This window comes from Canis aureus, chromosome 19 (assembly GCF_053574225.1).
Source record: "Canis aureus isolate CA01 chromosome 19, VMU_Caureus_v.1.0, whole genome shotgun sequence".
Lineage (NCBI taxonomy): Eukaryota > Metazoa > Chordata > Mammalia > Carnivora > Canidae > Canis > Canis aureus.
In genome coordinates, this window is record NC_135629.1 from 58,287,678 (window position 1) to 58,314,547 (window position 26,870).

The following is a 26,870-nucleotide window of genomic DNA, read 5'->3' on the forward strand; positions in this document are numbered from 1 at the left end:
TGCTTTCATTTTCCTTTATTTTTTTTAAAAAAGCCCCTAAACTCTATGGCTTCCAGGAAGCGTCAGAGAAACCGAAGTGCCATTTCTGTACACCGTGTAAAGCAAGACCTAGACACACACACCGCTGCCAGGCCGTCCCCAGCTGCTCCACCCCGAGTGGCAGCACAGGCCCTCCGGAGGGCCCGAGAGGACCGCACTCCCACCAGGGCTGCCCAGCCCCGGACACACCTGCGGGGCTGGGACAGGGCTTTAAGGCGCTTGTCTCCTGCTGCTCAGCCGGCAGCGTGGAGCACGGACACGACAAGCCCACGAACACCCGGGCACAGATCATGGCTCGAGTGGCCAAGAGGTGGCCGCCCCCGGGGCCCCGGGCCCTGGACACGGCTCCACGAGCAGGTGTGGCAGGAAACCCTGCGGGCTGTGCCCGCTGGCCCAGGCTTTGGTGCAGCATTTTGGTTGGGGGGCCGCCCCCACCCCCGCCTTCCCCTGTGGTGCGGGGAGGCCCAGGGCAGGCTCGCCCCCGGCAGCAACGCCCATAGCGTCCCCTCGAGAAAACGGCCTTTGGATCGAGGGAGACAAGCTGGACTTTATGAGACTAACGGGACGGGCTGGCCGGCACGGGCAGCCCACTACTCACTTCAGCAGGCGGGCGGGAGGGGCGCAGGGCAGGGTGGCCACTGTGTTTCTCTTCTCCTTGTTTCAAATAGTTAATGCTCTTGGAGGGGAGGACTAGACACAGGTGTAGAAATTTCGGCCAAAGTCTCATGTGAAGGAGGTGACCCCAAGTGGGGGGCGGGCGGCTGAGGCCGGCCCTGCAGTCTGCGTCCTGGCTGTAGGCCACGCGGCAGGGGCCAGGCTCGCCCCGGGGGCTGCGGCAGAAGGGTTCAGGGCGCCACCGCCCCAGGGTCACTTGTGGCGCTGCACTGCTTTTCTCTTCCTCCTCTTGAAGAAACAGCAGCATCTGCACGGGGGGAGTGAGGGGACAGACATGAGAGCGCTGGGTGCAGAGGGGGCCCGAGGGGTCCCCGCGCCCAGCAGCCGCCCGGGCCCTTACTTGGTGTCATCGGCCACCTCCACCTCTGCGGGCGCTGTGATGGGGGCGTTGGAGTGGCCGGCAGTGGGGTCGTCCGCATTCAGCTCCCCGTTGGTGGAGTTCAGCGCCTGGGTTTGTGGGGAGGGCAGCAGGGGAGTCAGAGGGGCCCTGCCCCACCCCCCACACTGTCGGGGTCCTTGGACCGGCCCCTCACCTGGTTTTTGCTGTGTAGCTGGGCTTTGTCCCGAGGCTGAGGCTGCGAGGGCAGGTCGGTGTGGACCGTGCCGATGGGTGTCGGCTGCGGGAGGGGGGGCAGGACGCAGCGCTGAGGCCGGGCAGCCTACTCCCACCCCCCGCATCCTGGGGCCCCACCCCTTCAGGAAGCAGGGCTCTGGGGGCACGGGGACCCCCACGTACCAGGGGCTTTCCCGCCCAGTCGTACTCATAGTCGAACACGAAGCCGCTGCGGTCAAAGAGGTCGGTAAAGAGCTTGCGCAGGTAGTCGTAGTCCGGCTTCTCGAAGAAGTCCAGGCGCCGCACGTAGCGTAGGTACGTAGCCATCTCCTCTGTGGGGAGCAGGCGGGCGTGCAGGGGTCAGTGGGGCCCGGGGGTGGTGGGGGCCGGGCGGGGCGGGGGGGCCGCGGGGGCAGGGGGCGCCCCTCACGCCTCACCTGGGAAGCTCTCGCAGAGCACCTCAATGGGCGTGGCCCGCTTGGTGTCCCCGATCTTCTGGTAGCGCTCCTTGAGCGTGTCGGCCTGCGGGGAGGGTGGTCAGCAGACCGCGACCCGAGGGCTCTCCCCCCGCCCCCCCGGCCCTGCGCCCACCTTGAGCCCCTGCCAGGGCAGGCTGCCACGCAGGAAGTACATGAACATGTGGCCCAGCGCCTCCAGGTCGTCGCGGCGGCTCTGCTCTGCGGGGGGAGAGCAGGTCAGCGCGGCCCCCGCGCCCCCCCGCCCGGCCCGCGCGCGGCTCACCCTTGCCCAGGTGCGTGTTGATGCTCATGTAGCGCGCCGTGCCCGTCAGGCTCTTGTGCTCCCGGTACGGGATGTGCTTCTTGGTCTCGGGGTCGATGTACTCCTTGGCCAGGCCGAAGTCGATGATGTGGATGGCGTGCTGCCGCTTGGTGCCCGGGCGCCCCACCAGGAAGTTCTCGGGCTTCACGTCGCGGTAGATGAGGCTCTTGGTGTGCACGTACTCCATGCGCGTGATCTGCGGGGGTGGGGTGCTCAGGGCTGCCCGCCCGCCCCCGGCCGTACCCCTCCTCAGCGCAGCCCCCTCCCCCGCCCGGCGCCCCAGCCCGCACCAGCTGGATGGCGATCATGAGCACCGTCTTGAGCGTGAACGTGCGGTCACACAGGTCAAACAGGTCCTCCAGGCTCGGCCCGAGCAGCTCCAGCACCATGGCGTTGTACTTCCCGCACGGGCCGAAGTAGTAGACCTGAGGGACGCCCTCTGTGGGGGCAACACACAGACTCGTGTGGGGCCTGCGTGGTGCCCCCTGCCCGCCCCCGCCGCTCCCCCGCCGCGCGGGGCCCGGTACCTGCGGCGCTGAGCTGCTTGTAGAAGCGGTACTCCAGGTGCAGCTGGGGCGCCCGGGACTTGATGGGCTCCTGGTAGGGCGGGGGGATACGCGGTCAGGTGCCCGGGTGCACACACCCCTCCTCCCGCGAGCCACCCCCGCCCCGCCCGCACTCACCAGTTTAATAGCTACGTATTCATTTGTATAGAGATTCTTCCCTGTGGGAGAGAGGAGGAGAGGGGGAGAGGGGGAGAGAAGGGGAGAGAGGGGGAAGGGGGGGGAGAGAGGCGTCACAGGGCAGGGCCCCCGCAGGGCGGACCCCGCACGGCCCACCCCTCTGGGCCCACGGCCTGGGAGGACAGAGAATGCTCCGAGGGCCCCTGCCCCGCTGCGGGTGACCCGATGTGCCCGCCCGCCAGCCCTCTCCTCCCCCCACCAACCCAGGCCCGCCCACTCAAGGGGGCTGCTCCCAACTGCTCTCTAGGGGATCCTTCCCGCCAGCACACCAACTTGCTCCAATTTCTAAAAAAACAAAGAGAACAGAGATCCATGGTGACCCTGAGGCCCCTCTTGGGCTCCCAGGGCAGAGAACCCAGGTGGGCCGTGTTCCCGCCCCTAGGCCACCTGACCTGCAGCAGACCCTCCTGGCTCCCCGATATCCCCCACTTCTCTCCTTTCCTCACTACTCTTCACTGGGCCTGCCAGGAACTCTGCACTCCAGCAGCTGCTCTGCCATCTAGGCAGGACCTGTAGGTGACGCGGCAGCGGCCCCAGAGCCGTCCACGCCCCCACTCCCACGGGCTCATCTCCTCCGCCAGCCCACCAGCGGACCCGGGCCCTGTGGAGCAAGGCCCCTGCCAAGAAGCCGCAAGGAGAGGTGGTCCAGGTCACGCCTTGCGGAGGACTCCCCCAGGGTGCTCTGCTCCTGGCCATCAGCTCAGAAGAGGGAACAGGCCCCAGGTCCCTGCCCCCTGCTGGAAACCGCGGTCAGTGAGACCCTGCCCAGTGGCAGCTGGTAGGCTTCCCGGGCAACAGAGCTCGCCTGGGCCAGGAGTGTTTGCCTCCCAGGTTAGAAACAGCCTGGGCCAGGTCCAGGGATCCCTGGGTGGCGCAGCGGTTTGGCGCCTGCCTTTGGCCCAGGGCGCGATCCTGGAGACCCGAGATCGAATCCCACGTCGGGCTCCCGGTGCATGGAGCCTGCTTCTCCCTCTGCCTGTGTCTCTGCCTCTCTCTCTCTCTTTCTCTCTCTCTCTCTCTCTGTGTGTGTGACTATCATAAATAAGTAAAAATTAAAAAAAAAAAAAAAAAAAAAAAAAAAAAAAACAAACAGCCTGGGCCAGGTCCAGCCAAGCCCCTCACTGACCACCAGGACCTCCAGGAGCCTACACGGAGCCAACAGGCCCAACCTCACAGAACTGCAACAGCAGGAGTTCCAGAACCTGCCGAAGTCCAGATTTCACGTGCTAGAGCCCCTAAGGCTGGCAGTGTCACAGACGGGACTTCCGGCCAGACGGCCCAGCCCCGCGGCTTAGGGCTTCCGTGAGGCACCCACCTGGCTTTGAGTGGAGTGACCTGCTGCATAACGGAGGGGCTGCCCTAGCCCCTCAGGCCTAAAGGCCCGCCCCCGGCCCCAGCCCCCTTGGGAATTACTGTGCACAGCACCCTGGTTCCCCACACCACCGTCTAGTAGTGCGGCTCCGTCCAGCGCCCTCCTGTCCTAGCCCTTGGACTGCCCTCCTGGGACCCTAAGGGCCACGGACACGGCCCCACGCGATATACCTGGTCCTCAAGGACGCCACACTGTCATGGACCTGCTGCGCCGTCTGTCCCCTTGTCCTTGAGTAGGATCTTTGCAGGAAGAGGCCTCGGCTTACCCTCCCCGACACGGTGCAGCTCCACAGTCTGAGGGACCTTCACACTTGGGTCGTTCCTGCCCCCACGTGGCGGTGGAGACCCCCCGCGTACCACCTCACAGGCCAAGGCCACGGCTCCGCACACCTGACAGCCCATCCCGGCCACTGCCCCGTCCCGGGAGTGCTCCGAGGCATCTGTGCCGCTGGGGCCCCCGCCCGCAGAGAGGTCCCCGCACGCCTGCAGGAGAGCCTGGGGCGGGGGCACTGAGCACTAAGCACCCCTAGCTGTGAGGCACAAGCTAATTACCCTCACGGATGTTTTTAGTTTTCGATGGAGAGAACTTGCACATCCTTTGTTAGATTTACTGTACAGGCCCTGGCAGGTTTGGGCATGCTTACAACTGATATTGTTTTTACATTTTTCTTTTCCAACCATTTGTTGCTCAAATTGAAAAATTCATTTCTGACTGTGTCTTGCGAGGTGGCTGCAGCTGCTGTGTGCACCGGTCATGCCCTCTGGGATGAGCCCTGCTCAATTCTCTCCAGGTGTGCTTTGTCTTTCCCCCACTTCCCTGCACAGTCTGGAAGGGGCGGGCAGAGGCCCCCCCCCCTTCCCACAGACTCACTCGGTTAGACAACTGAGAGGCTTTTCATGAACACTCATTAGCAGGAAAAGAAAACTTGAAGCCCTGCTTCCTTGATTTTGATTTGATTTGATTTGATTTGATTTATTTATTTTTCTTGATTTTTATTTAAAAAAAAAAGGTTTTGCCTCTTATGTTTTTCCTTCCCCATCTTATTATGAAAGTTTCAAATGCAAAAAAAAGTAGAAAACCCATGCAGGGAAGACCCACATCCTCACCACCTCGATGACATCATTAACGATCTGCTCTTTGTCCCGCAACGTATCTGTGCACCCGTCACCCACTCATCTCCCTTATTTTCAATAAAATAAGTGCATTTCAAAGATGCAAACACCAGCACCCCATCCCCTCAATATTCCACCCAATTAAGACCAAGGATTAAGGTCAGTATGGACTCACAGCTCTTGTTTTCTCTGGGGGGAGGGGGGACATTTACCTGTGAAACACACACACACACACCTCAGCTGTCACATCTGATGAGCTCTGGCAAATGGGCGATGCTGTACATTGCAGCTCTGTACCCAGACAGAAAACGTGGCCACCACACGCCCCTTCCCGGCCTGCCTCCACCTTCACCTCCTGAGAGGCAGCCACCAAGATGGAATCATCCAGCATGTCTGCTCCTTCCCGGCTCCTTTCACATGACGCGGTGCATCTGAGATTTCTCCATGTTGCAGTTTGCCCACCACGGGGACGCGGTCCGGCTGGCTGACCCGGTCACCCTGGGGGACACTGGGTTGTTCCCAGTGTTTTTTTACAAGCACAGCTGAAGGGAACGTGAGCATACAGGACTTCCTATGGGCACTTGGGGTCACTCTGCCAGCAAGGTTGCTGGCTGTGCTGCAAATGTGGCGTGTAACTCACGTGGCTGCCTCCACTCATGGCTGAGGAGGTGGAGGGCCTTCTGTGCTCCCTGGCTGTTCATCTGTCTGCTTTTGTAAAGTCTCTCTTCGTATCTCTTGCCTATTTTTACTTTGTTTTTTTTAAGTACTTTCTACAGCCAACATGGGGCTCGAACTCACGACCCCAGGACCAAGAGTCTCACGCTCCTCTGATGGAGCCCGCCGGGTGCCCGTCTCGTGCCTATTTTTAATCGGAGTGTCTATCTTATTATTGAGTGTGTGTCCACTTGTCCCAGATACCAGAGCTGTGTCAAGTGCTGCTCTGTAAGCACCGGCTCGCCTATCCGTGCTCTTAACAATGTGTTCTCATAAAAGAATTTTTTTTTTTAAGATTTGTTTTATTTATTTCAAAAAAAGAGAGGAAACAAGGAGAGGAAGGAGGAGAGAAGCCTCTCTGCAGACTCCCCGCCAAGAGCAGAACCCAATGTGGGGCTCGATCCCACGACCTATGAGATCACAACCTGAGTTGAAACCGAGGGTCAGATGCTCAATCAACTGAGCCACCCAGGAGCCCCTCATAAAAAGAGGTCTTAAACTCTGATGATGCCTAATGGCTCCCTAATGGTAACTGATAATTGTACTGTGTCTTGAAGAAACTTTTGTGTTTGACTGCTCATGGGAGTTCTGGGAGAGCCAGAGTCCTTGAAGCCCAGAGAGAGTCTAAGGTGAGCGTGTCTAAGTGCCCACACATGCCTCAAGTCTGGTGGAGTTCAGGGGCTCGGGGCTCGGAGGGCCTCCCAATGTTAGCAGTTTTACCTCTGCCTGTACAAGAAGAGCTCCCAAGGGACTACGAACAGAAGATTCTAGGGCCACAGCCATCCAGGTTGGAGATCTCCCTGAACTCCCGACACCTGGCTGAGAACGCGGGACAGGGGTGACTCCAGCCCTCAAGTCAGGTCTGTTCTCTGCTGCCCTGATGGAGCTGACAACCAGCCCCTGACGATGTCAAGATGAGTCTCCAGAACAGAGCATAATGCAAACGTTCCACATGAGGCCCCCAGAGTTTCCAACATTTTACAGAATGGTACCAGATGTGTGCAAAAGGAGGCAAATGAGACAGTAACAAGAAAAAACAAAGTCAAAAAAGGTGTCAAAGACTGAGCCTGTAAAATAGTCACAAGGACGTGTGAGGATGTCAAGGACAAGATGGGCACAATGGACGAGCAGACGGGAAACCTCAGGAAACAGGGGAGTCAAGTGAAATGAGAAACACCATGTATAAAAAATGAAAAATTCACCCGGACGGCTCCAACAATAGACTGACACACCAGAAAACAAGAAGAGCAAACTTACAAAAGATCATAAACTAACCAGACTGAGGCAAAGGAACAACAAAAAAGGCTAAAAGGAAACTCAGAAGAAGCTTGAGGAACCTGCAGAAGAGCATCAAACACGTCACGTGTGTAATCGAGCAGGAGTATGCAATGGAGACAGAGATTAAGGCAGGAAAAAATGTGAAGAAATAATGATTAAAGTTTTTCCAATTTAGTGAAAAAGTATCATACAGATCTGTGAAGCTCAACTGGTCCCAAGCAGGACAGAGACAAATCCACCTTAAACACCACAGAATCAAAATCTGAAACCAAAGATAAAAAGAGAAACTTTGAAAGGCCAGACACGGGGATCCCTGGGTGGCGCAGGGGTTTGGCGCCTGCCTTTGGCCGAGGGCGCGATCCTGGAGACCCGGGATCGAATCCCACATTGGGCTCCTGGTGCATGGAGCCTGCTTCTCCCTCTGCCTGTGTCTCTGCCTCTCTCTCTCTCTCTCTCTCTCTATCATAAATAAATAAATAAATAAAATTAAAAAAAAAAAAAAAAAAGGCCAGACACAGACACACGATACACAGGATGCTCGACGTGAGCCACCACCAGGGAAACGCAAATGAAAATCCCTTGACACCTGTGAGCACGCTCCACCCGGAAAAGCCCAGCAGCCCCAGATGTTGACGGGACATGGGCTGTCCAGGACTCTTGTCTGCCGCCTGCAGGGGCTTAGAAATCAGTCTGGCAGTTTCTCAGCAACACACACCTCCTCTGTGACCCGCTGCCTTAACAGAGACATTTGTACGCAAGATGTGGAGAGGGACGTGCAGGGCAGCGCATTCACAATACGGTGAAAACCTACAGTCAAATGTCCCTGGGCAGAACAGATGAAGCAAACGGGGGGCAGCCCTAGGGATGGACAGACCAACAAACAGCAAGCCACCACCTACACACGCAACAACAGGGACACTCACAAATGTGCTGCGCAAAAGCCAGGCAGGAGGGAACACGTAGCTCAACTTTTAAAAATGTTTTAAGCCAAAAGCTGCTGCACCCCACGGCCCCAACACACCCTCTCATTTGTCCATGCAGACCTGCTGCGTGCAGGCTGCTGATCCTGACACCCCCAGGCTGCCAGTCAGGACCGGGCCTGTGTGTGTGCGGCCGCGCACATCCTAACGGGGCAACAGGGTGGGTCAGCTGCAGAACTGCCACTAGGTGGCCGGCAGCGCTGGACCCGTCTGCCCCGTGCTCTGGGGAGGGCGCCGATCCCTCCTGTGAATTCGGCAGTCTCGGTGACTGACCAGACGCATCTGCTGCTCGAGCCCAGCACCTGCCCTCATGGCCCCCTCCAGGCAGCACAGAGCTTGGAATCCCAGCTCTTAACGGTTTGTTAGCTCAGAAACCCCAATCCCAGGACTTCCTGAAGGAAGCCGAGACAGACCGTGAGATCCCACGGGCCAAGCCCAATCCTGGCAGCCTCTGCAGTGGCTGAGGTGTGGCTCAGGCTCAGGACGGGGACCTCAACCCAGCCACAGGACCACTAGCTGAGGCACACACCAGTGGGGCCGGCCACTGGACAGGGCGCAGGCTTTGCTGCATTTCCTGACAGCTAAGTGCTTGGCAGGAGCTAAGCTGGCATTTCACCCTCCAAATGCACCCTGGAGCCATCAGACAGAAACTTCCATGTGGGTCTCCCCTGCATGGGCAGGGGGCAAAGGGCATGCAGATCCTCCACAAAACTGTTCCTCAGAAACACAGGGTGAGGCAGGGGGTGCACCTCTGGTACAATCTCCCCCGTGGGGAACAGAGACGCACACTTACCTGAATTCCCAGTCCCACAATCTGGAAGCCATCTGGGAGTGGTGGCCACAGCCCCACTGGGCGGCCTCCCCCTCCCCATGTCCCGGAATATAAGCAAGGGGGCTCACCTAGCCGGAGCTCCCCGAAGTTGCCACAGCCTATCTTCTTCCCGACCCGGAAGTTGGGTCCCACCATCAGGACCCCTGAGCTGGTCCCCGAGCTCCGGACGCCATGGCTGGTCCGGCCGCCGGCCTTGGACATCCTCCGACCCTCCTCCGACTCCCCTTTCCCTCCTTTCTTGTCAAAATCCATAAGTTTGTGGTACCCTGGCCTCTCCACGGTGACTCTGCTGCCGTGCAAATCCCGGGTCTGTGCAGACCTGAGGTTGCGGGCGGCTCTTCGGGGCTAGTACACCATGGCGGCCCAGCGGGCTTCCTGCTAGTGAGACGTGGGCGCTTGCCAGGGCCCGGCCGTAGCGCTCATCTCGGTGGCCTTGGGGTCGCATGCAGGGGGAGGACACATTCTGTTGACAGGTCCCGCCGCCTCAAATCTCGTGGCTCCCAGCTGGCGGAGAAACAAAGGCACAGGTTAGAAGGCCACACCTGCCCACAACGCAGCCCCAGATCAGCAGGGGGACCCACGGGCGACACGTTGGGCAGCCAGGTGGCATTCTGAAAAGATCTTTGAAGGCACAAGTGCGACCCATGACATTCTGGGGAACTGGGGGGAGGGGGACCCAGGCCCTTGTGAATCCCTATGTTAAGGTGGTGTGGGAGGTGCTTGGTTGAGGGCCCCCACCCCATGACCCAAGGACCGCTCCACTGGCAGAGGGGACGGCTAGTCCAGTGATGGAGGCCCCAGAACCCTGAGGCCAGCTGTGTAGCCCCGAGTCTGGCTGCAGAGACACAGGAGCCAAGGCAGCTTCTCAGCAGAACAGAAAGCGCCTGAGCTGGGAGACGGGCCCTCACCACCGACTTCCAGGCCTCTGGGCTGCCCCGGCTGCCCCCATGGTCCACCACCCCCATGCTGCCCAGGGGATGCCAGGTCCCTGGGTCTAATTTCTGGAATCTGTGACCTGCGGTCAGGCGGGGCTGGAGAGGCCCTTGACCCCGACAAGGCTTCACTTGGTCAGCAGCTGCCAAGGGAAGTCAGGTGAGCTCCAAGGTTGACAGAGCCGCCAAGCTGGGCACAGGCTGTGCCTGCCACTGGGGTGGGACCAGCCTGGGCCCCCCTGGGTATCAAGCTAGGGCCGTGGAGGGCTTGTAGAAGGACGGGCAGGCACTGAGCAGCCCCCAGGGTGCAGGGAGGAAGGGGCCAGCCACCCAAGCTGGGCGGGGAGAGGGTCAGGTGCCACAGAAACCATCCCGGGTCTGCCCTTGGCCCCGGCCTCCAGCCCCCCGTGTCCCCACTCCATCCCTGTGGCTTCTGGTTGTCAGCCAGCCAGACCAGGCCTCTCCGCCACGCTTCCTCCTCCAACCCCCACCAACTGCTCCATCAAAGCCAAAGGATCTCCTCAAAGAGAAACCACCGACATGCCCCTGTACGCGCACCTCACCAAACCCGTCCTTTATGTGTGAGGGCCCCCGGGTGGCTCAGTGGGCTGAGCACGGACTCCTGGGCTCAGCTCAGGTCATGATCCTAGGGTCGGGAGACGGAGCCTGCTTGAGATTCTCTCTCCCTCTCTCCCTCCATCTTTTCCCTCTTTTCGAAAAACTTTTAAAGATTTTATTTATTTATTTATTCCTGAGAGACACAGAGTGAGGCGGAGACACAGGCAGAGGAAGAAACAGCCTCCATGCGCGGAGCCCAACGTGGGACTCGATCCCGGGACCCAGGGTCACGTCCTGGCCAAAGGCAGACGTTCAACCACTGAGCCTCCCTGGGGTCCACCACTTCGTTAAAATTAACTGACTGAGTGACTAAATCTGAGCGCGGAGCCAGAGGCCTGGAGGAGGGGTTCTGTCTAGAAGCTGCCCAGCTCCCGCCTGTCCCCGTCCCTGCCCAGTGCTCAATGCCTGCCGACACCCTGCAAAGGCCACGCACGCCCTCAGTGTCTGCAAATGATCAACAGGACACGGGTGACAGAAAACAGCACCGTGGGCACCCAGAGGCTCACCCGGGGGCGGGCGAATTCCTTCTCTCGGCATCACGACACTCACTGAGGTGGTGAGCAGGGCTGGCAGCCCAGGGAAGCCCCCGAGGGCAGCGGCTCCCCGGCCCCCAGCCCCGCTGCCAGATGTCCCAGGGAGGCAGGGACAGGGTCACTACCCACCCCTGAGGCCCCCACTGACCAGGTCAGGACCACGAGTCCTGGGAGTAGCTGGCTCTGAACCTCCTGCCCAGGCCGGTGCCCACGGAGAGGCCGTGGCCAGAGGCACACACGCACACACACGCGCACACACGCACTCACACACGGGTGCGCAGCCCCAGCCCCCAGCAAGCTGTGCCTGCCCGGGAGGCCCGGTGGGGCCCTCGCCCAACCCCACCCCCCACCACAGAAGGACCCCAGGCTTGTAGTCAGGAAGGAGCAAGGCCCTGGGGGGTGAGGACGGCGGTGGGCCTGTGGTCAGGACGGGGCAAACACAAAGAAGGGGGTTTGCAGGGACTCCAACCTCCCCGGTCCCAGTGGTGCCCAGCCCCCACCCCGGGCACACCTAGAACATGCGAAGGGATGGGGTCTTGGGGACTGGCTGGGCCCCCCAGGAGGGAACAGGTGCGTCTGGGACCCACGAGCCTGCCCTCTTCGCGCTGCGCAGGCCTGGAAACCCTGCAGAGCCCCCCGGAGAGCCCCTGCGGCTCCACCTGAGGGTGCCCACCCGGGGCGCTCACAGCCTCGAGCTCACCGTCGAGCCCTGCACCCGGGCGCACCGTGCGGGCGGCGGAGCCACGCTCCAAGAAAGGCCGGGGGCGCGCTCTCCTGGGAGGGTGGGCACCGCGAGCCGCTTCCCGGGCCTCACCGCTACTCGTGTCACGAGCCACGACTCCCGCATCACAGGGCTCCGCGCTCTTCAGCCCGAGTTACCCAGCCAGCGCCGACACTCCCCGGCGTCCCACCACCGCAGAGGGAATCCCGGCCCCACAGGCCCCCTCCCGTCCGCGTCACACCCGGGGACTCACACCCCGTGGGGCCTCCCGTGTCTGGCTCCCCCTGAGCGTGTAGGCTCGGGGTCTGTCCCGGGGCAGGGTGGGGCGCCTCATTCCTGCGAGGCTGGGGGACGCTCGCGTGCTTGGTGGACCGTGTGTCCATCTGTGGTGTGGAGAGGGGAGCGTCTGTGCACACCGGTGCCCACGCTCCCGTGTGGACGCGTGCGGTTTCTCTTCGCACACCGGGAGACCAGCTACTGGCTCCCGGGAAAATTCTTCCGTGACCATCCGAGGAGCTGCAAGCCGCTCTCACGAGCGGTTGCACGATTTTCTGGAGGCCCCCACGCCACGTAGGAGGGCGCGAGTGCTCCTCGTGCTCCGGCCCGGGGGTTGTGCTCCCGGTCTGCATTTCCCCGGTCACCTTTTCTTTCTAGGCCCGCGTCTCCTTCCCCAGTGGAGACAAAGGGGTCCACGCCTGCTGACTTGAGAGGGGCTGTGGCTGAAGTGCAATGGCAGGAACAAGGAACCGCGGAGGGCACGGCGGGAAGCTGCCCGTGGAAGGCTCCCCCGCCGCGGGGCCGGGGCCCAGGGCCACAGGCTGGCACGCACACACCCGGGATGGTCATTGGCCGGGACAGGATCTCTGCAAAATCCACCGGTGTTCGCGCCGCAAAGGCGGAACCCTGACACCGGGCCTCAGCTGCCGGGAAGCCAGTCCCCACGCCCAAGCCGCACGCCCTCGCACACGCGGCACGGACCCCTGTTCCCCGGGAAGTCCTCCAGGTTCCAGGAAGGGTCGCCAGAACCCACCTACTATCCCGCTGACGATGCCGAGACGTGGTTTCAATCAGCCTCTCTTTCGGGTCAGGAGCACGAGCACGCACGAGCACACGCACACGGCACATGGACACCCGCGACCGGGCGCCCCCACATGCCCAGAACACCGAGGCCCGTCACTGTCCTCCAGGCAGAAAACCCACAGGAATTTCTTTTTTTTTTTTTTAATTTATTTATGATAGTCACACGGGGGGGGGGGGGGGCAGAGACACAGGCAGAGGGAGAAGCAGGCTCCATGAACCCGGAGCCCGACGTGGGATTCGATCCCGGGTCTCCAGGATCGCGCCCTAGGCCAAAAGCAGGCGCTTAACCGCTGCGCCACCCAGGGATCCCCCCACAGGAATTTCAAAGATGTAAAGACACGCTGCGGGGCACGGAACATTCTGGCATCTCGTCACCTCCACCGTCCTGACGAGGGGTGCTCCCCGCAGAGGCGCGTGGCGAAGCCAGCAGCAGGACGCCCTCGGAGCCATCACCCAGGGGACGCGCACACAGCGGGCCGGCCGGGCACGGTGTCCACGCACACCCAGCGCGGGGCTCCTGCTGGGGCCAGGCCCTGGGAAGACCCACCTGGAGCGGAGCCGGGGAGGCCGGGCTGCGGAACCGGTCCCGCTCGGCCCCGAGGCTCACGGAGGAGGCCCTCTGGGGGCCTGCACACCCCTGCACCCCCACCCCACCCCTCCGGGGAGGCCCCTCCTCGTCCTCGGGCCCCACAGATGCGCGGGGGCACCGTCTCCACGTCCACAGGCCTCAGGACACAAACCCCTCCCGGGCCTGCGGAGCTGACGTCCGAGGCCCAGGAAGCCAGGAGACCCGTGCGTCTGTGGGCGGTTCTCAGGGTCCCCCCGAGAGGTGCGTCTTCTCCCCCCAGCCGGCTCCCAGGGTCTGACAGTACTCTCCTCCCCAGACACCTTCTTGCTCCCGCCTTCGAGAACCCCAACCATGGTGACGCCACGCTGGGGGCCTAGGGCCACTCTCCACGCACCCTGCACCAACCCTCCACCGGCGCTTACAGAGGACGACTCCATGTCCCGCTGCTCGCAGGCTGCCCCTGCGTGAGCCTCACCGTCCAGAGGGGGCCCCCAGCAGCCCAGGCAAGCAACCAGGCACGACGCCGAAGGGATGCTCGTGCACACACTGCCCCACCTCAGGCCCCTGGACCCACAGTGACCCCCCCACTGCAGCTCACCCAAGCCTCATGCTGGCCCGGGGCTGGCTGACATCTGCCCCCATCGGTGCCCTTACAACAGGGCAGGTGTACGGTCACCGCCTGCAGGGACAGCAGGCACCATGGTGGCAGGTGAGAAGCCCTTCCCGGGAAATCCCCGAGGACACCACCCTATTCAGCCCCACAAAAATCAGCTGCCACCCCCCAACCAGGAGGCAGCACAGACTTGCAAATGTGGAAGGTGGGCAAACCCGACATGCCCTGGGGGGCACCCCATCCAGCATGGGCCACACAGGGGCATTGTGGGTCCTGTCCTGGGACATTCTGAAAGCCGGGGGGGACCCACAGGGGACCGAGGACAGGGCAGCAGAGGGTGAGACAGAACCCGGACCAGAGCCTAATAATAATAATGCTCATGTGGGACCCAGGAGCGGGCAGGTGCCCAGCCGGGCATACCTGGGTTGAGGCCGGGTAACCTGAGACCTCAGGGCAGCGGAAGTGTCTGCCGTTAGCCCTGGCCTAGGCCCAGGTGCCAGAGCTAAAAATAATTATCCTGGGGAAAGGGGCCTCTTGTCCCTCATTCAAGTCTAAAATAAACCCCGTCTCAACCCAACACGGCCCCCATTCCTGGCACGGGGCAGGCCCCTCGAGTGAGGGCTCCACTCAGGCCCCCGTGGCCAACCGAAATTCCACAGGGATGGTCCCCAGCCCGCCGCCTGCCCCCCGTGAGGACCACTGGCCAGCGCCCGGGCAGCCCCCGTGTCCACACGGAACAGGTCTTGCAGAGACTGCTCTAGGTCGGGGCCGTGCTCCTCTGCGAGCACCCACCTCAGGTGAGTTACCTGCCGTGGTTTTTCGGGGGTCCTCCATCTTGTCAGGGCCAGGGGCCAGCTCCCCTGGTGGAGGCCCCAAGAACCCCCTTCTCTGACCTGTCCATTCAGTGATGTCACAGTCCCTGGCTGACATCACCAGCACAGCCCCAGCCCAGAGCCGGGGCGAGTCTGGGAGCAGAGGCAGGCAGGCAGCCTCCCTCCAGGAGGGTGGGCCTCTGAAGCTGCCCGGCCCCGGGCGCCGACTCAGAGGACCCACCTCACAGCAGATCCAGGCTGTGCCCCGTCGGGCACCTCCCGGCCATGCACATCCCTGGTCTGCGCCCGAGCCCTCCTCCGTCCCACGGGGACTTGATGTGTAGGCAAGGCCTCCTCCCCAGGATTCACCTGGCCCATGGCCACAAGTACCCCTGGCGCCCTGTCCTGGTGTCTACACAGCACTCCCCAAAGGCGACTGGACCCCGGAGGCACGGCCGGCCTTGTCACAGCCAAGAAGTCGGAAGTCACCTGCAAGGTCATGTTGGGACGGAGGCGGAAGCGGCCCCCGAATGGCAGGCCCCCCGTGATGAGGCCAGCGTTGACGTGCAACAAGCAGAAGTGGGTCATAAGTCACGGAGTTACAGATGAAGGACCCCAGCCCCAAAGACACTGGGGGGAGAGCACACCCCCACCGGCAGGGGCTGCCAGGTAACCAGCGGGGATGACACCGGGGAGGAGAGTCACTGGTGGGTGCCAAGCACAGGCCACTTCTCAGTGACCTGGAGGGAAAGGCCGCTGTCCAGGGTGAGCGTACGCCCAGTGGCCCTGAGGCCACACTGAGGGTGGGGACATCCCGGCCAAGGCCACAGCGTGGGAAGACGGGGCCCTCCTGCCACGGCGGGTGCAGGATGGTGGACTGGGGGCATCGCGGCTCTGTGAGGGGCACAGGCACGGCTGACAGCCCACCAGATGCTGACGGAGCCGTGCCCACGCGGCCCAGGGCCCTGAGAGCCTGGGAATGCTCGCCTTGCAACCCTTGGACAGACCTGGATTTTCTCAGAACAAATCACGTCATAAAAGAAAGGCAAGGTCCCAATAACAAGCCCGCGCCAAGGCCACGCACCCGGCACGCAGCGGGAGAGGACACCTGGGACTGGCTTTGAGATGTTGCCTCCTAGAGCAGGGCCGCACCCTGAGGCCCCGGGAAGCTGCTCTCGGCCAGGTGGGCTTGGGGATCTCCGTGGGAGCGCTGAGCGGGATCGGGGCAGATAAGCAGGGGGCCCGCAGGTCCTGCCGGGGGGCTGGGAGGGACCCGAGGGCCTTCCCTGCTGGGACGGGGGGGTCCAAGCGTGGGCCGTGTGCCGACGGCTTACACGAGACCCTGGACCACTGGAGGCAGGAGCGTGGCTCAGGCTCACAGAGCCCCAGCACACCTGGCACACAGCCCATGCGGGGTGTCTGGCCCGAGAGTCACCACTCACGTCCACGGAAGGGGGGAACTGGGTGTGTGCCGGGGGCTCGGCAGCTGCCCTGCCCGGGACAGATTGGGCCAGGCCATCCTCCCAGGGTGCTGGCCTCTGCCCCGACCCCCCACGGCCACCCAGAAAAGCCCTCCACACCTTACCACAGAACTAACTGCCTGTCAAGGGGGCAGGGGTGTCCCAGCCCCATGTGACAGGCCCCGGGGACCCCTCTCCTGGCCTGTCCAGGCCCATCCTACAGGCAGGCTGGCCCAATGTAACCACCACGATGATGCACCGCAGCAGGCCTGTGTGGACAGCTGTGTCCCCTAAAAGGCACGTCCTATGTCCTGGAAATGTGACCCTACATGACCCAGACAAGGGTCCTCATGAGGAGAGGGCCCAGGTGCACGGAAGTGCAGGCCACGGAGGCAGCCGCAGCCAAGGGGCAGGATGGACCCTTCTCGCAGCCTGCAGAGGGAGTGCGGCCCGGCCACATCCTAATCCTGGACTTCTAGGTGCCCGACCAGCACCCCCAGCCAGGAGACCGGGGCCAGCATCCACAGGGAGGAGCCGCGAGGCAGCAGGGACCCCGACGGGGCAGCACGAGCAGGACTCTTCCCTCAGAGCTGTCATGGGATGAGCCCAGCCTGGGAATGTCCCGCAGGACCCAGAGGACAGAGGTGCCGTAAGGGGTCCTGGGCAGAGGGGGATGTGGGCACTGCGGGGACCTCTGGTCAATAATGACATATTACCTGCCTGGCGCAGGTAACACTGCTCCAAAATAAAGGGTACTTAAAAAAACCCAAACGTCCAGCTCTCCTCTAGTAGCCTCCTCCCTGCTCCCCTCAATCGAGCCCATGCCCTCCCGCCACTCTGCTCCACACAGTGGAATGCCAGGCATTCTCCCACCTCTGGACCTTTGCACATGCTCTCCGCCTGCCGGGATGCCCCTCCCTCGAGTACAGACATGCGCGGCTTACTCAATGTGGCTCCAGGTCCTTACTCAACACCACACAGCTCGGCTGCCCTCCTGGCCCCCCGTGCACCTCGGCCACCACGCTGGCCACAGCACCTGCACACAAACAGGAGGTCCTCAAAGATACCACGGCCTTTTTGTACAGGGCACCTGCTTGCTGATTGGTGAACAAATGAAATAAAGCAACGGATCAAAGAGAAACGGGTAAAGCCACGGAGGAAATACAAATGGCCTAACAGGTGGTCACTGCTCAACCTCCCCCCTCGTCCCCCAGGGCAGGCCGCATGCAGCTGCCTCCGGAAGGCACGGGCCCACTTAAGCGGGACTCTCCCAGCAGCACAGTCCAGCAGGCACGTTCTGTCCCCCTCGTGACTCTCAGGGACACCATCCCCCGACGGCCAACCTCCCACCCAGCTCCCCATCTGAGCCTCTCCTGGGCCTTCCCATGGGGTCCCTTCCAGATTTCCCCACACGGAGCGCTCTGGCCACCGCGGTCCAGGGCAGAGGAAGGAGCTTCGATTTTTAGGGGCACAGCCTGGCGGAGTGTACTCTCCCTGCCGCGGAGACCACGGCCACTCCTGAGGGGAAAGTGGGTCCCAAGCACGTGGCCAGGTCCCACTGACCAGCATGCTCGTGTTTCAGGGATCGGAGAGGGTCTCACCGAGGTGTGAACCGTGCCTACCTGTTGGCTTCTAGTGACTTCTCAAAAACGTTCTTTAGTGCTTTGCCGTAATGTTTGTTCGTTTTATTCCATGTGTGGCTTTTTGGCCAACTAAAAACACCACTAACAGGGCCGCTGAGTGGCCCAGTGGGTTAAGCATCTACCTTCAGCTCAGGTCACGATCTCAGGGCCCGGGACCGCACTGGGCTCCCTGCTCAGCGGGGAGTCTGCTTCTCCCCCTCTCCACCCCTCCCGCTGGTGTGCGCACAGACGCTCTCACTAAATAAGTAAATAAACAGAAATAAGAAGGCACAGCGAGGGGATCCCTGGGTGGCGCAGCGGTTTAGCGCCTGCCTTTGTCCCAGGGCGCGATCCTGGAGACCCGGGATCGAATCCCACGTCGGGCTCCCGGTGCATGGAGCCTGTTTCTCCCTCTGCCTGTGTCTCTGCCTCTCTCTCTCTCACTGTGTGCCTATCATAAATAAATAAAATTAAAAAAAAAAAAAAAAAAAAGAAGGCACAGCGAGTGGCGCTGGGAGCGACGGCTACAGATCGAAGTCAGACCCGCAAGCCAGCCCACTGCCCAGGCCACACGTCCTGCCCCTGGGCCTGCGCTGGCCTAGCTTCCGGGAGACGCGGCCTGTGAGGGCTTCAGAGGAAGCCCCCCAGGCGCCCCGAAATGCTAACGGCGATGTGGGACCTCAGGAAGTAAGAGGTGCGGGAGCCGTCAGGCCAGCCGCGAGAGGGGGGAGCTGCCCCGCCGCTGCCAGGGAGCCCGGCGACCCCAACCCGCGAGCCCCAGCCCCTCTCAGCGGCCCCGGGGAGGATGCCCTGGCCCCGAGCTCGCACAGCACGCCCGGGCACTCGCTGTCCACGTCCCACACGGGGCTCGGGCTTCGGGAGGCTCACGGGAGCCGCCCTCCCCACGCCAGGGCCCAGTGGGGTCAGTTAGGGACCTGGAGAAACCCCGGAGCTGCCCAGCCCTTGCCTCCAGCCACCCATGTGGCAGAGCAGCCCCCAACTTTGGTCCCCGAGCTCAGCCCAGGATGGAGGAGCCCCTGGTGCCCTGAAGGCTACCTCAGAGTTCATAGGCAGCACTGCTGAAAATCCAGATTCCCAGAGCACCCCGAGTCGCTGATGCAGGGGGCTGGAGTGGGGCCCGGGAGCCGTCCCTTAATCCTGGAGGTTCCACTCCACAGGCCTGCCAGCCACCCCCCCAGCCCAAAACAGCCCTGGCACCAGCACCCAGACACAGCAGATAAAGATGCCACACGCCCGACAACGAGCTTCCGACAAGCCACGGGGACCTCTGAGCATGAGGACGGCCCCGCGCCACACGGGACTTACTCGTTCGAAGCCACTGCTGGCTGGCTGCCGGAGACTAAGGTCCTTGGGCGAAGCAGAAATGACAAGCCTCCCAGAAGACCCACTGGCCACAAGGGCGCTGTGTTCTACTCAAGTCTGTGTACTTCTTAAAACAAGCATTTCAGGGCACCTGGGGGGCTTGGCGGTTAGGCATCTGCCTTCGGCTCAGGGCGTGACCCCGGGGTCCCGGGATAGAGTCCTGCATCGGGCTCCCTGCAGGGAGCCTGCTGCTCCCTCTACCTGTGTCTCTGCTTCTGTCTCTCTCAAGAGTAAGTAAATAAAATCTTAAAAAAAAAAAAAAATCAAGCATTTCCAATGAAAACTTAGCTTTCAAATGGAAGTGAACCATGAGTGTCAAATATACGCCCAAGAATGAAATAACGAAGCTTCTCACCAGCAATCTCTTAAACCCATTACGTGTTTAGGGCAGCCCGGGTGGCTCAGCGGTTTAGCGCCGCCTTCAGCACAGGGCGCGATCCTGGAGACCCGGGATCGAGTCCCACATCGGGCTCCCTGCATGGAGCCTGCTTCTCCTTCTGCCTGTGTGTCTGCCTCTCGTTCTGTATCTCATGAATAAATAAGATAAAATAAAAAAACCCATTACACGTTTAAATGATCCGAGATACACGGACTGAAAATTAATTTCGCCTGTTGCTCTCTGGCCCAGGCCACGGGTGCCTGTGCCTCAGAAACCCTCATCACCCACAAGCCGAGGACCACAGAGAACACCTCCGACGGGGAAGCCAAGGCCCGAGGGTGGGAGGCACCCAGCAGAGCCTGGCCGAGGGCCGCGAGCTGCACTGGGGCCGGCTGAGCTGAGCCCCCACATCTGCAGGAAAACCGTGGAGTGCCCGCTGTGGCTCTCTGCTCTCCCCAAACCAGGGAAGATGATCTCCTAAAGCGGCTCCCCCTCCCACCTGGCAGCAGAGGAGCTCCACCTGGAGCAAAAGCCAGAAAGCCCTGGGCAGCAGGTGTTAACCACCCCCACCCCCCCACCCCCCCACCCCCGCCCCGCCGCCTGCCGGCCGGGACAAAACTAAAAAAGAGCAAGACACAGCGGAGCAGCAGGGAGGCCCGGCCATCCTCCACTCCGTGCGTGTGGGGGCCGTGGCCGTGGAGCCACAGTGCAGCACAGGCCACCTCACTGACGGCTGCTGGGAGGACTGGCCCCAGAGCCCTCTCCCGCTGGCTTCCTCCAACTTCCAGCTCCAGGATGCAAGCGAGGGCTGCACTGCACAGGCCCCAGGCCCCATGAGCCATGGACGCGCAGCCACATGCTCAGGGAGGCCCCTCTCAGCTCCAGCTCCCAGCGGCAGCTGCAGGTTGGCAGCAAATCTCCAGGGCGGGGCTCCCACCCAGGGCCATCCTGCCCCCAGGAACAGTGGGCGACACCTGGGGACATCTGCGGCTGTCACGACTGGAGTGCTCCTGGCACTGAGTGGGTGGGGCCAGGAAAGCTGCTCAGCGCCCAGGAGCCCCCCCAGAGTGATTCAACCCCGATGTCAGCAGTGCCAGAAGAAAGAGAGCGGGGACAGAAAGTGTCCTCAGCATAAATTTCCAACAGGCCCATCAGGACAGCTTACGGAAAAAGGCAGCCCACGCATGGGGGCCAGCAGACTCAGAGGGGGAGCAGTGCGCAGGTCGTGCTCACAGCTCCCACCACCCCCTACTGGTGTGAAAGTAGAGGCAGAAGGGAAGGCGCTAGCAGGACAGACAGGTGCACACAGGTGTGCCAGAGGGTCCCGGGAGCTGTCAGCACCACCCTGCCCTCCCCGCCCGCCCCCCCCCCCCCCCCCCCCCCGCCCGTTAGGATCAGCTCCTGGCCCCACTTTCACATGCTGGACTACTAGGGAGGTTGACAGTGTGTGTTGTGAGACCCAGCACAGCCTCAGGCATGGGTGGTAAAGGTTCTGTAAAGACGTCCGTATCCAGGCACAGCCCCGGAATTACACCCAAGACCATTTCTAAAAGCAGTGACGGGATCCCTGGGGGGCTCAGCGGTTGGCGCCTGCCTTGGGCCCAGGGCGTGATCCTGGAGTCCCGCGTTCAAGTTCTGCATCGAGCTCCCTGCATGGAGCCTGCTTCTCCCTCTGCCTGTGTCTCTGCTTCTTGCTCTCTCTGTCTCATGAATAAATAAATAAAATCTTTTTTTTTTTTTAAAGAGGGGCGCCTGGGGCGCTCAGTCAGTGAAGCATCTGCCTTGGCTCAGCTCATGAGCTCAAGGTCCTGGGATCGAGCCCTGCATCAGGTTCCCTACTCAGTGGAGAGTCTGCTTCTCTCTCAGTCCCTCATAGGGATCCCTGGGTGGCTCAGCGGTTTAGTGTCTCCCTTCGGCCCAGGGCGTGATCCTGGGATCGAGTCCCACGTCGGGCTCCCTGCATGGAGCCTGCTTCTCCCTCTGCCTGGGTCTCTGCCTCTCTCTCTTTTTATGTCTCTCATGAATAAATAAAATCTTAAAAAATAATAAAAATAAAAAAATAAAACCACTGAGAGAGCCCTCGGGTGTCTGGGTCCTGATGAGCCACACCTATCTCTCCCAGAAGCCCGTAGCCTTTCTGGAAGTCTCTGATTTTTCTAATCCCTGAGCAAACAGGTGAACCTGGGGAGCTAAAATGCCCCCAGGCCCAGTGCTGGGAAGCCTGTGGAGGCACCGCCCCACCGAGGGGTGCTGCCTGGAGCTCCCACAGCCACAGGCCGGCCGAAGGGCTCCGCCGGGCCCAATCCCTGCCTGTGCGGCCAAGGCTTGCTCCTCGGGGTGGCCACCCTGCTTACTCAGAGCCCACTGGCCCTGTCCCGGGACCACAGCATGCAGAGACCACAATGACAGGCACAGCCACGTGTAGAGGGGAACTGCAACCCTTGCTTGGGGAGGCTGTGTGCTGGACAGAAACACTGCCCTCAACCCCATGTCCACAGAGGGGAGTCACCTGGTCTCTAAGATGGGGGACTCAGTCCAGACCCCAAACCAGATGAGGTACCGCCTCACTTTGGAAGGTGGAGATTTCCTGGTAACTGAAGTTTATTTTTTTTTAAAGATTTATTTATTGGGCAGCCCCAGTGGCGCAGCGGTTTAGCGCCGCCTTCAGCCCAGGGCGTGATCCTGGAGACCCTGGATCGAGTCCCACGTCAGGCTCTCTGCGTGGTGCCTGCTTCTCCCTCTGCCTGTGTTTCTGCGTCTCTCTCTATATATATATAAATAAATAAATAATCTTTAAAAAAAAAAAGATTTATTTATTTATTTATCATGGACACAGAGAGACAGAGAGAGACAGAGACACAGGCAGAGAGAGAAGCAGGCTCCATGCCGGGAGCCCAATGCGGGACTTGATCCCGGGTCTCCAGGATCGCGCCCTGGGCCAAAGGCAGGCGCTAAACCTCTGAGCCACCCAGGGATCCCCCTGAAGTTTACCTTTAAATACAATTTTCTCAAAACTCTAAGATGAAAGCAAGTAACAACCTATTAAGTCCAGTTCTACCTCTGAAACAGAGAATGCCTACCCCAGGGCCACCTTGGATCCTGCCGTGGCCTAGGATGGCCCAGGACCCACCAGGAGCTACCCGGTTCTGGAAGGACACTTTGACCAGTGTGAAAAACGCCGGCACCTTGTCCATCCGCCAAGAACGCTCTGCAGGACTCGCGCTTCTCAGGGAAGCTGCTGATGCGTGAGAAGCCCTGTCCTGCAAGGGACTGATGTCCCCTGGGTTGGCTCCTCTGTGCCCACCAGCTGTAGCAAGGAGTCCCTGCCCCCACCCGCACACGCCCTGCCCATGCTGTGCCCATGCTGGTGCTCACAGCCACCCTCCACGGCAACACGGCTCTCTGGAACCTCAGTAGAGACAACCCAAGAGCCGGCTTTGCATCCCAGGTCTGGAGTGTTAGTCTGACTTCCGACACACGCCAAAGGGAACTTACGGGAATAAAGCTGTTTTGTAGCCTGACGTTTAACGTTGCTGAGCTCCCAGAAGTGAGGCCTCCAGCTGCCCTGCGAGGGTGAGCAGAGCCTGCCGGAGGCCCGCTAGGGCAGGGGACCCCAGACAGGGTCTGGACAGGGGCGGTGGGACAGCAGCGCCCACAACCATGGCTGGTTCTTGTGTGCAGAAGACTCGTGGCTTCCGAGCAAGGCAAAGATGTGCTATCACTTACCACCCTGCGACAGCGCCTCCCACCCGGTGGTGGACCCCCACGCCACAGGGGCCCTGCGTGAGCATGGCCTGGACCAGAAGCTTCTGGGGAAGACCGGGCAAGAGGGAGATGGGGAGGACAGATGAAAGCTCGCAACCAGCAGGAGACCCAGAAACTCCCGCCACACCTACTTCTGCTTGAGCCAGTCCCGGCTGCCCTGTCAGGGCCAGGCCTCTGTGATCAGCAGGTCATTCAGCAGGTCACTTGGGACCCTGCCTCCTTACCCACATAATGGGGACTCGGGAGGCCACCCAGCAGGGCCCCCCATAGGGGAAAGGGGCAGACTTAAAGCCACCCAAGGTGGGGGCCGTCCAAACCAAGCAGGCCTTGGCTCGGCGGTCTGCCTCTCCAAAAGCCCACTGAGTGCACGCGGAGACACCACCTGTGGGAACACGACCAGCGAGTGCCAGAGCTCTTCCCAGCATGCCCTGCTGCCTAGCTTGACACAGCAGGGCATCCATCAGGAGTAAGAGGGACCACTGGACACGGACGTGGACCACAACCCCAACTAGTGTGCCCACGATCCTCCGCACGGCCTGTCTCACCATCAAAGGTGGCCGGTACACCCACACTGACCTGCCCAAGGCCACCAGAGGCCTAACACTGGTGGCCCCCAGCACCCAGTGCCCCACGGTCCCACCTCTCCTGCTCCTTCCCCAGCCCTCTGCCCACCTGACCTTTGGCCCTGATGGACCTCGAGCTCCTCCTAGGAGGACACAGGGCCCCAGCAGCTCACCCCTGGGTTTTCAGGGCCCACCTGGGAAGAACCTACCAAGACAGAGACCTAACCCCACCACAACGAGGACGAGGGACCCTGCTGCCTGTGAGGCGGCCTGGGAAGGAGGAAACACCACAGAGTCAACTATAGGGCAAGGGGTTACTGGCATCTCGGGGTTAAAATGCCATTGTCCTATAGTACACCTTCTCAGGAACCAAGCCAGAGGGGCCCCAGGCCTGTCCCAGTAAATCGCCATGGACACAAGTGACCCCGTGGGTGTCTGCAATGCTTACAGGCTGGCATGCTGGCTTCCCCAGACCTGAGATGAGCAGATACCAAGGCGTTCAACTTCAAAAACAAAACAAAACAAAAAAACCCTCACCTACTTCCTCTTGCAACCCAGAAGTAATTACCATGTAATTAGAAGGAGAAGAAGGAAAATCAACTGGAACCAGAACCAGCAGTTCAAAGAGGTCTGCCTTCACAGGGGCTGTCACCAGAGCAGACACGCCCAAAGCCAGGTAACGAGACACTCATCCCCAACCCACTTGATAGAAACGAGAAGTAACCAAGATCAGACACGAAGGTCCGAGCACCAACTTGAGGCAGAAAAGCAAGACCTGTGCCTTGAGCCCTGCAGAGCCCCTGGGGTTTTGCCCACCCTGGGGGGGGGGGGGGACAGGCGTTTGCCGTGGGCTCCTCCCAGACCTCCCTCCCCACCCGAGCACGCAGCACACTCAGCAGCACACTCAGCAGCACACTCAGCGGGCCCAGGGGGCCTGCCCCCCCGCCCCCCAGCACAAGCACTCCCCCACTTTCAGCTTCTCTGAGGCAGGGCCCCAAACACCACAGGGTGGGGGGAGCCTGTGTGCACTCCCGCCAGTCCCCACCCATGGGCCTGCCCTCTGCCTACCTGGTGGTCCCTTTCTTGGGGCACAGTTTGATGGAGGCTCAAGCGAAAAACAAACTACCAGCGAGACCGCAAACTTCCCCCTTTGAAACCCGTGGGCCTGGCTTCCAATCTGTTCTTCTCACACAGCCCGTCTTGCTGGGGGACCAGATCAAGGCCCCGCGGACACTGCCCCACCGTACTGGAGCCTTTGTGCTCCCACTCATCCCTCGCACCCACCAGCCAAAGGGGCCTGCGGGGCCGGGGACGCCAACTGAGCGTGGCCATGTCCTGCGGGCCGAGGACCCACGGGGCTGCAGACGCATGGGATGGAGCCCCAGCGGGTGGGCGGCGGCGGACACCCACCAGGTCCGAGGCACCGGCCAGGCAGGGTCCTCCGTGCAGGGGCGAGGACAAGGTGCTGCGGCCTCCCAAGGCCAAGGGCCCCAAGCCTACCTGGCACGACGGCCCACGGGCCTGGAGGAGCTTCCCAGAGGGAGCTGGGGCGCCGGGGGGCACGGAGGTCAGCGTGGCCGCCGCCCGGGGCGCCCAGACATCGCACCCCCTCCCCGATCCAAAGTGTTTCCGGAAAACAAAACCGGTGGCGCGGGCGGAAGGGGGCGGGCACAGGCGCACCGAGGCCGCCGCTCCGCGCAGGGCCTGCAACAGGTCACCCCGCCGGGCCTCCCGCCGGCCCCGAGCGCCCGGAGCCCGGCACGGCAGGCTGGGGCAGGGTCCGGGCACGCGGGGGGGCCCTGGGCTGAGCGCGGGCGGCAGGCGCGGGACGAGCGGCGCGGGCAGCTCGCGGGGGCCTCGGGCCGGGGGCGGGGGCGGGGGCGGGGGCGTCGGCGGGGCTGGGAGCCGCGGGCCCGAGCCTGCGGGAGGGGACCCGGGGCGGAGGACGAGGCTGAGGCGGCGGCGCCCGGGACGTGGGCGTCGGGGTCCGGGGCCGGGGGCGCGGCGCGGCGGGCGCGTGGCCGGGGCGGGCGCGTGGCCGGGGCGGGGGCGGCGGCGGGGGCGGCGGCGGGGGCGGGGGCGGCGCGCGTCCTTACCTCGGGGCCTCCGCCGTGGCCGTGGCCGTGGCTCCGCGGCCGGCCGGGCAGCGCGGCCCGGGCTCCCTCAGCAGCGCGGCGCGGGCCCCCGCTCCGGGCCCCGCTCGCGCCGCGGCTCCGGCTCCAGCGCCCGCTCGGGCCCCCGCTCCCGCTGCCGCTCCCGCGCCGCCGCCGCCGCCGGCCTCCGCATGTTGGCGCGGGCCGTCCCCGCCGCGCGGGCGCCCGGCTCGCCCCGGTCTCGCAGCGTCGCTCGCGGCCCGCGCTTACGCCCCGGCGTCGGGGGAGGGCGCGCGCCCACTGCGCAGCCGCGGTCGGCCCGGGGCGCACGGCGCCTCGGCGCGGGGCGGGGCTTGGCGGCCGCGGACGCCGCCGCACGACGGTCGCCGCGCTTTGCGGCCGCTCCGGGACGGCCCGGCCGCGGCCCGCGGGGGGTGTCCGGAGGCGCGCGACCCGCGCGGGGGAGGGCGGGGGGGGATGGGACCCGCGAGTGCGGGGACCGAGCCGGGCCGCGTCCGCCCTCCCGGGGGCGGGGCTCCCGCCGCTCGCCCGGGCCCGCCCGCCGTTGCCATGGCGACGCGTGGCCGGCCGCCCCGCCGCGCTTCTGTGACGTCACGGTCTCGCCACCTGACGTCACGGCCGGGCGGTGG

The 26,870-nt window shown here is 62.5% G+C and overlaps 1 protein-coding gene across 6 annotated transcripts; it reads right to left on the reverse strand.

Moving 5' to 3' along the window:
- Positions 1-26,376, reverse strand: CSNK1G2 (casein kinase 1 gamma 2). 6 transcript variants are annotated; one of them, XM_077860651.1, is made up of 13 exons: positions 26,224-26,376; positions 9,147-9,582; positions 3,028-3,075; positions 2,731-2,771; positions 2,575-2,644; positions 2,338-2,486; positions 2,009-2,243; positions 1,859-1,944; positions 1,705-1,789; positions 1,451-1,599; positions 1,248-1,331; positions 1,055-1,161; positions 1-961 (listed from the first exon to the last, which is right to left on the reverse strand). In XM_077860651.1, exons 2-13 carry the CDS (start codon positions 9,328-9,330, stop codon positions 907-909), a joined length of 1,293 nt encoding a protein of 430 aa, XP_077716777.1. In that variant the 5' UTR covers positions 9,331-9,582; positions 26,224-26,376; the 3' UTR covers positions 1-906. The 6 variants fall into 6 exon arrangements, with proteins under 6 accessions (XP_077716777.1, XP_077716779.1, XP_077716776.1 ...); XM_077860653.1 differs by lacking the exon at positions 26,224-26,376 and adding an exon at positions 25,628-25,740; XM_077860650.1 differs by lacking the exon at positions 26,224-26,376 and adding an exon at positions 14,950-15,074.
- Between the last annotated feature and the right edge of the window lie 494 nt (positions 26,377-26,870).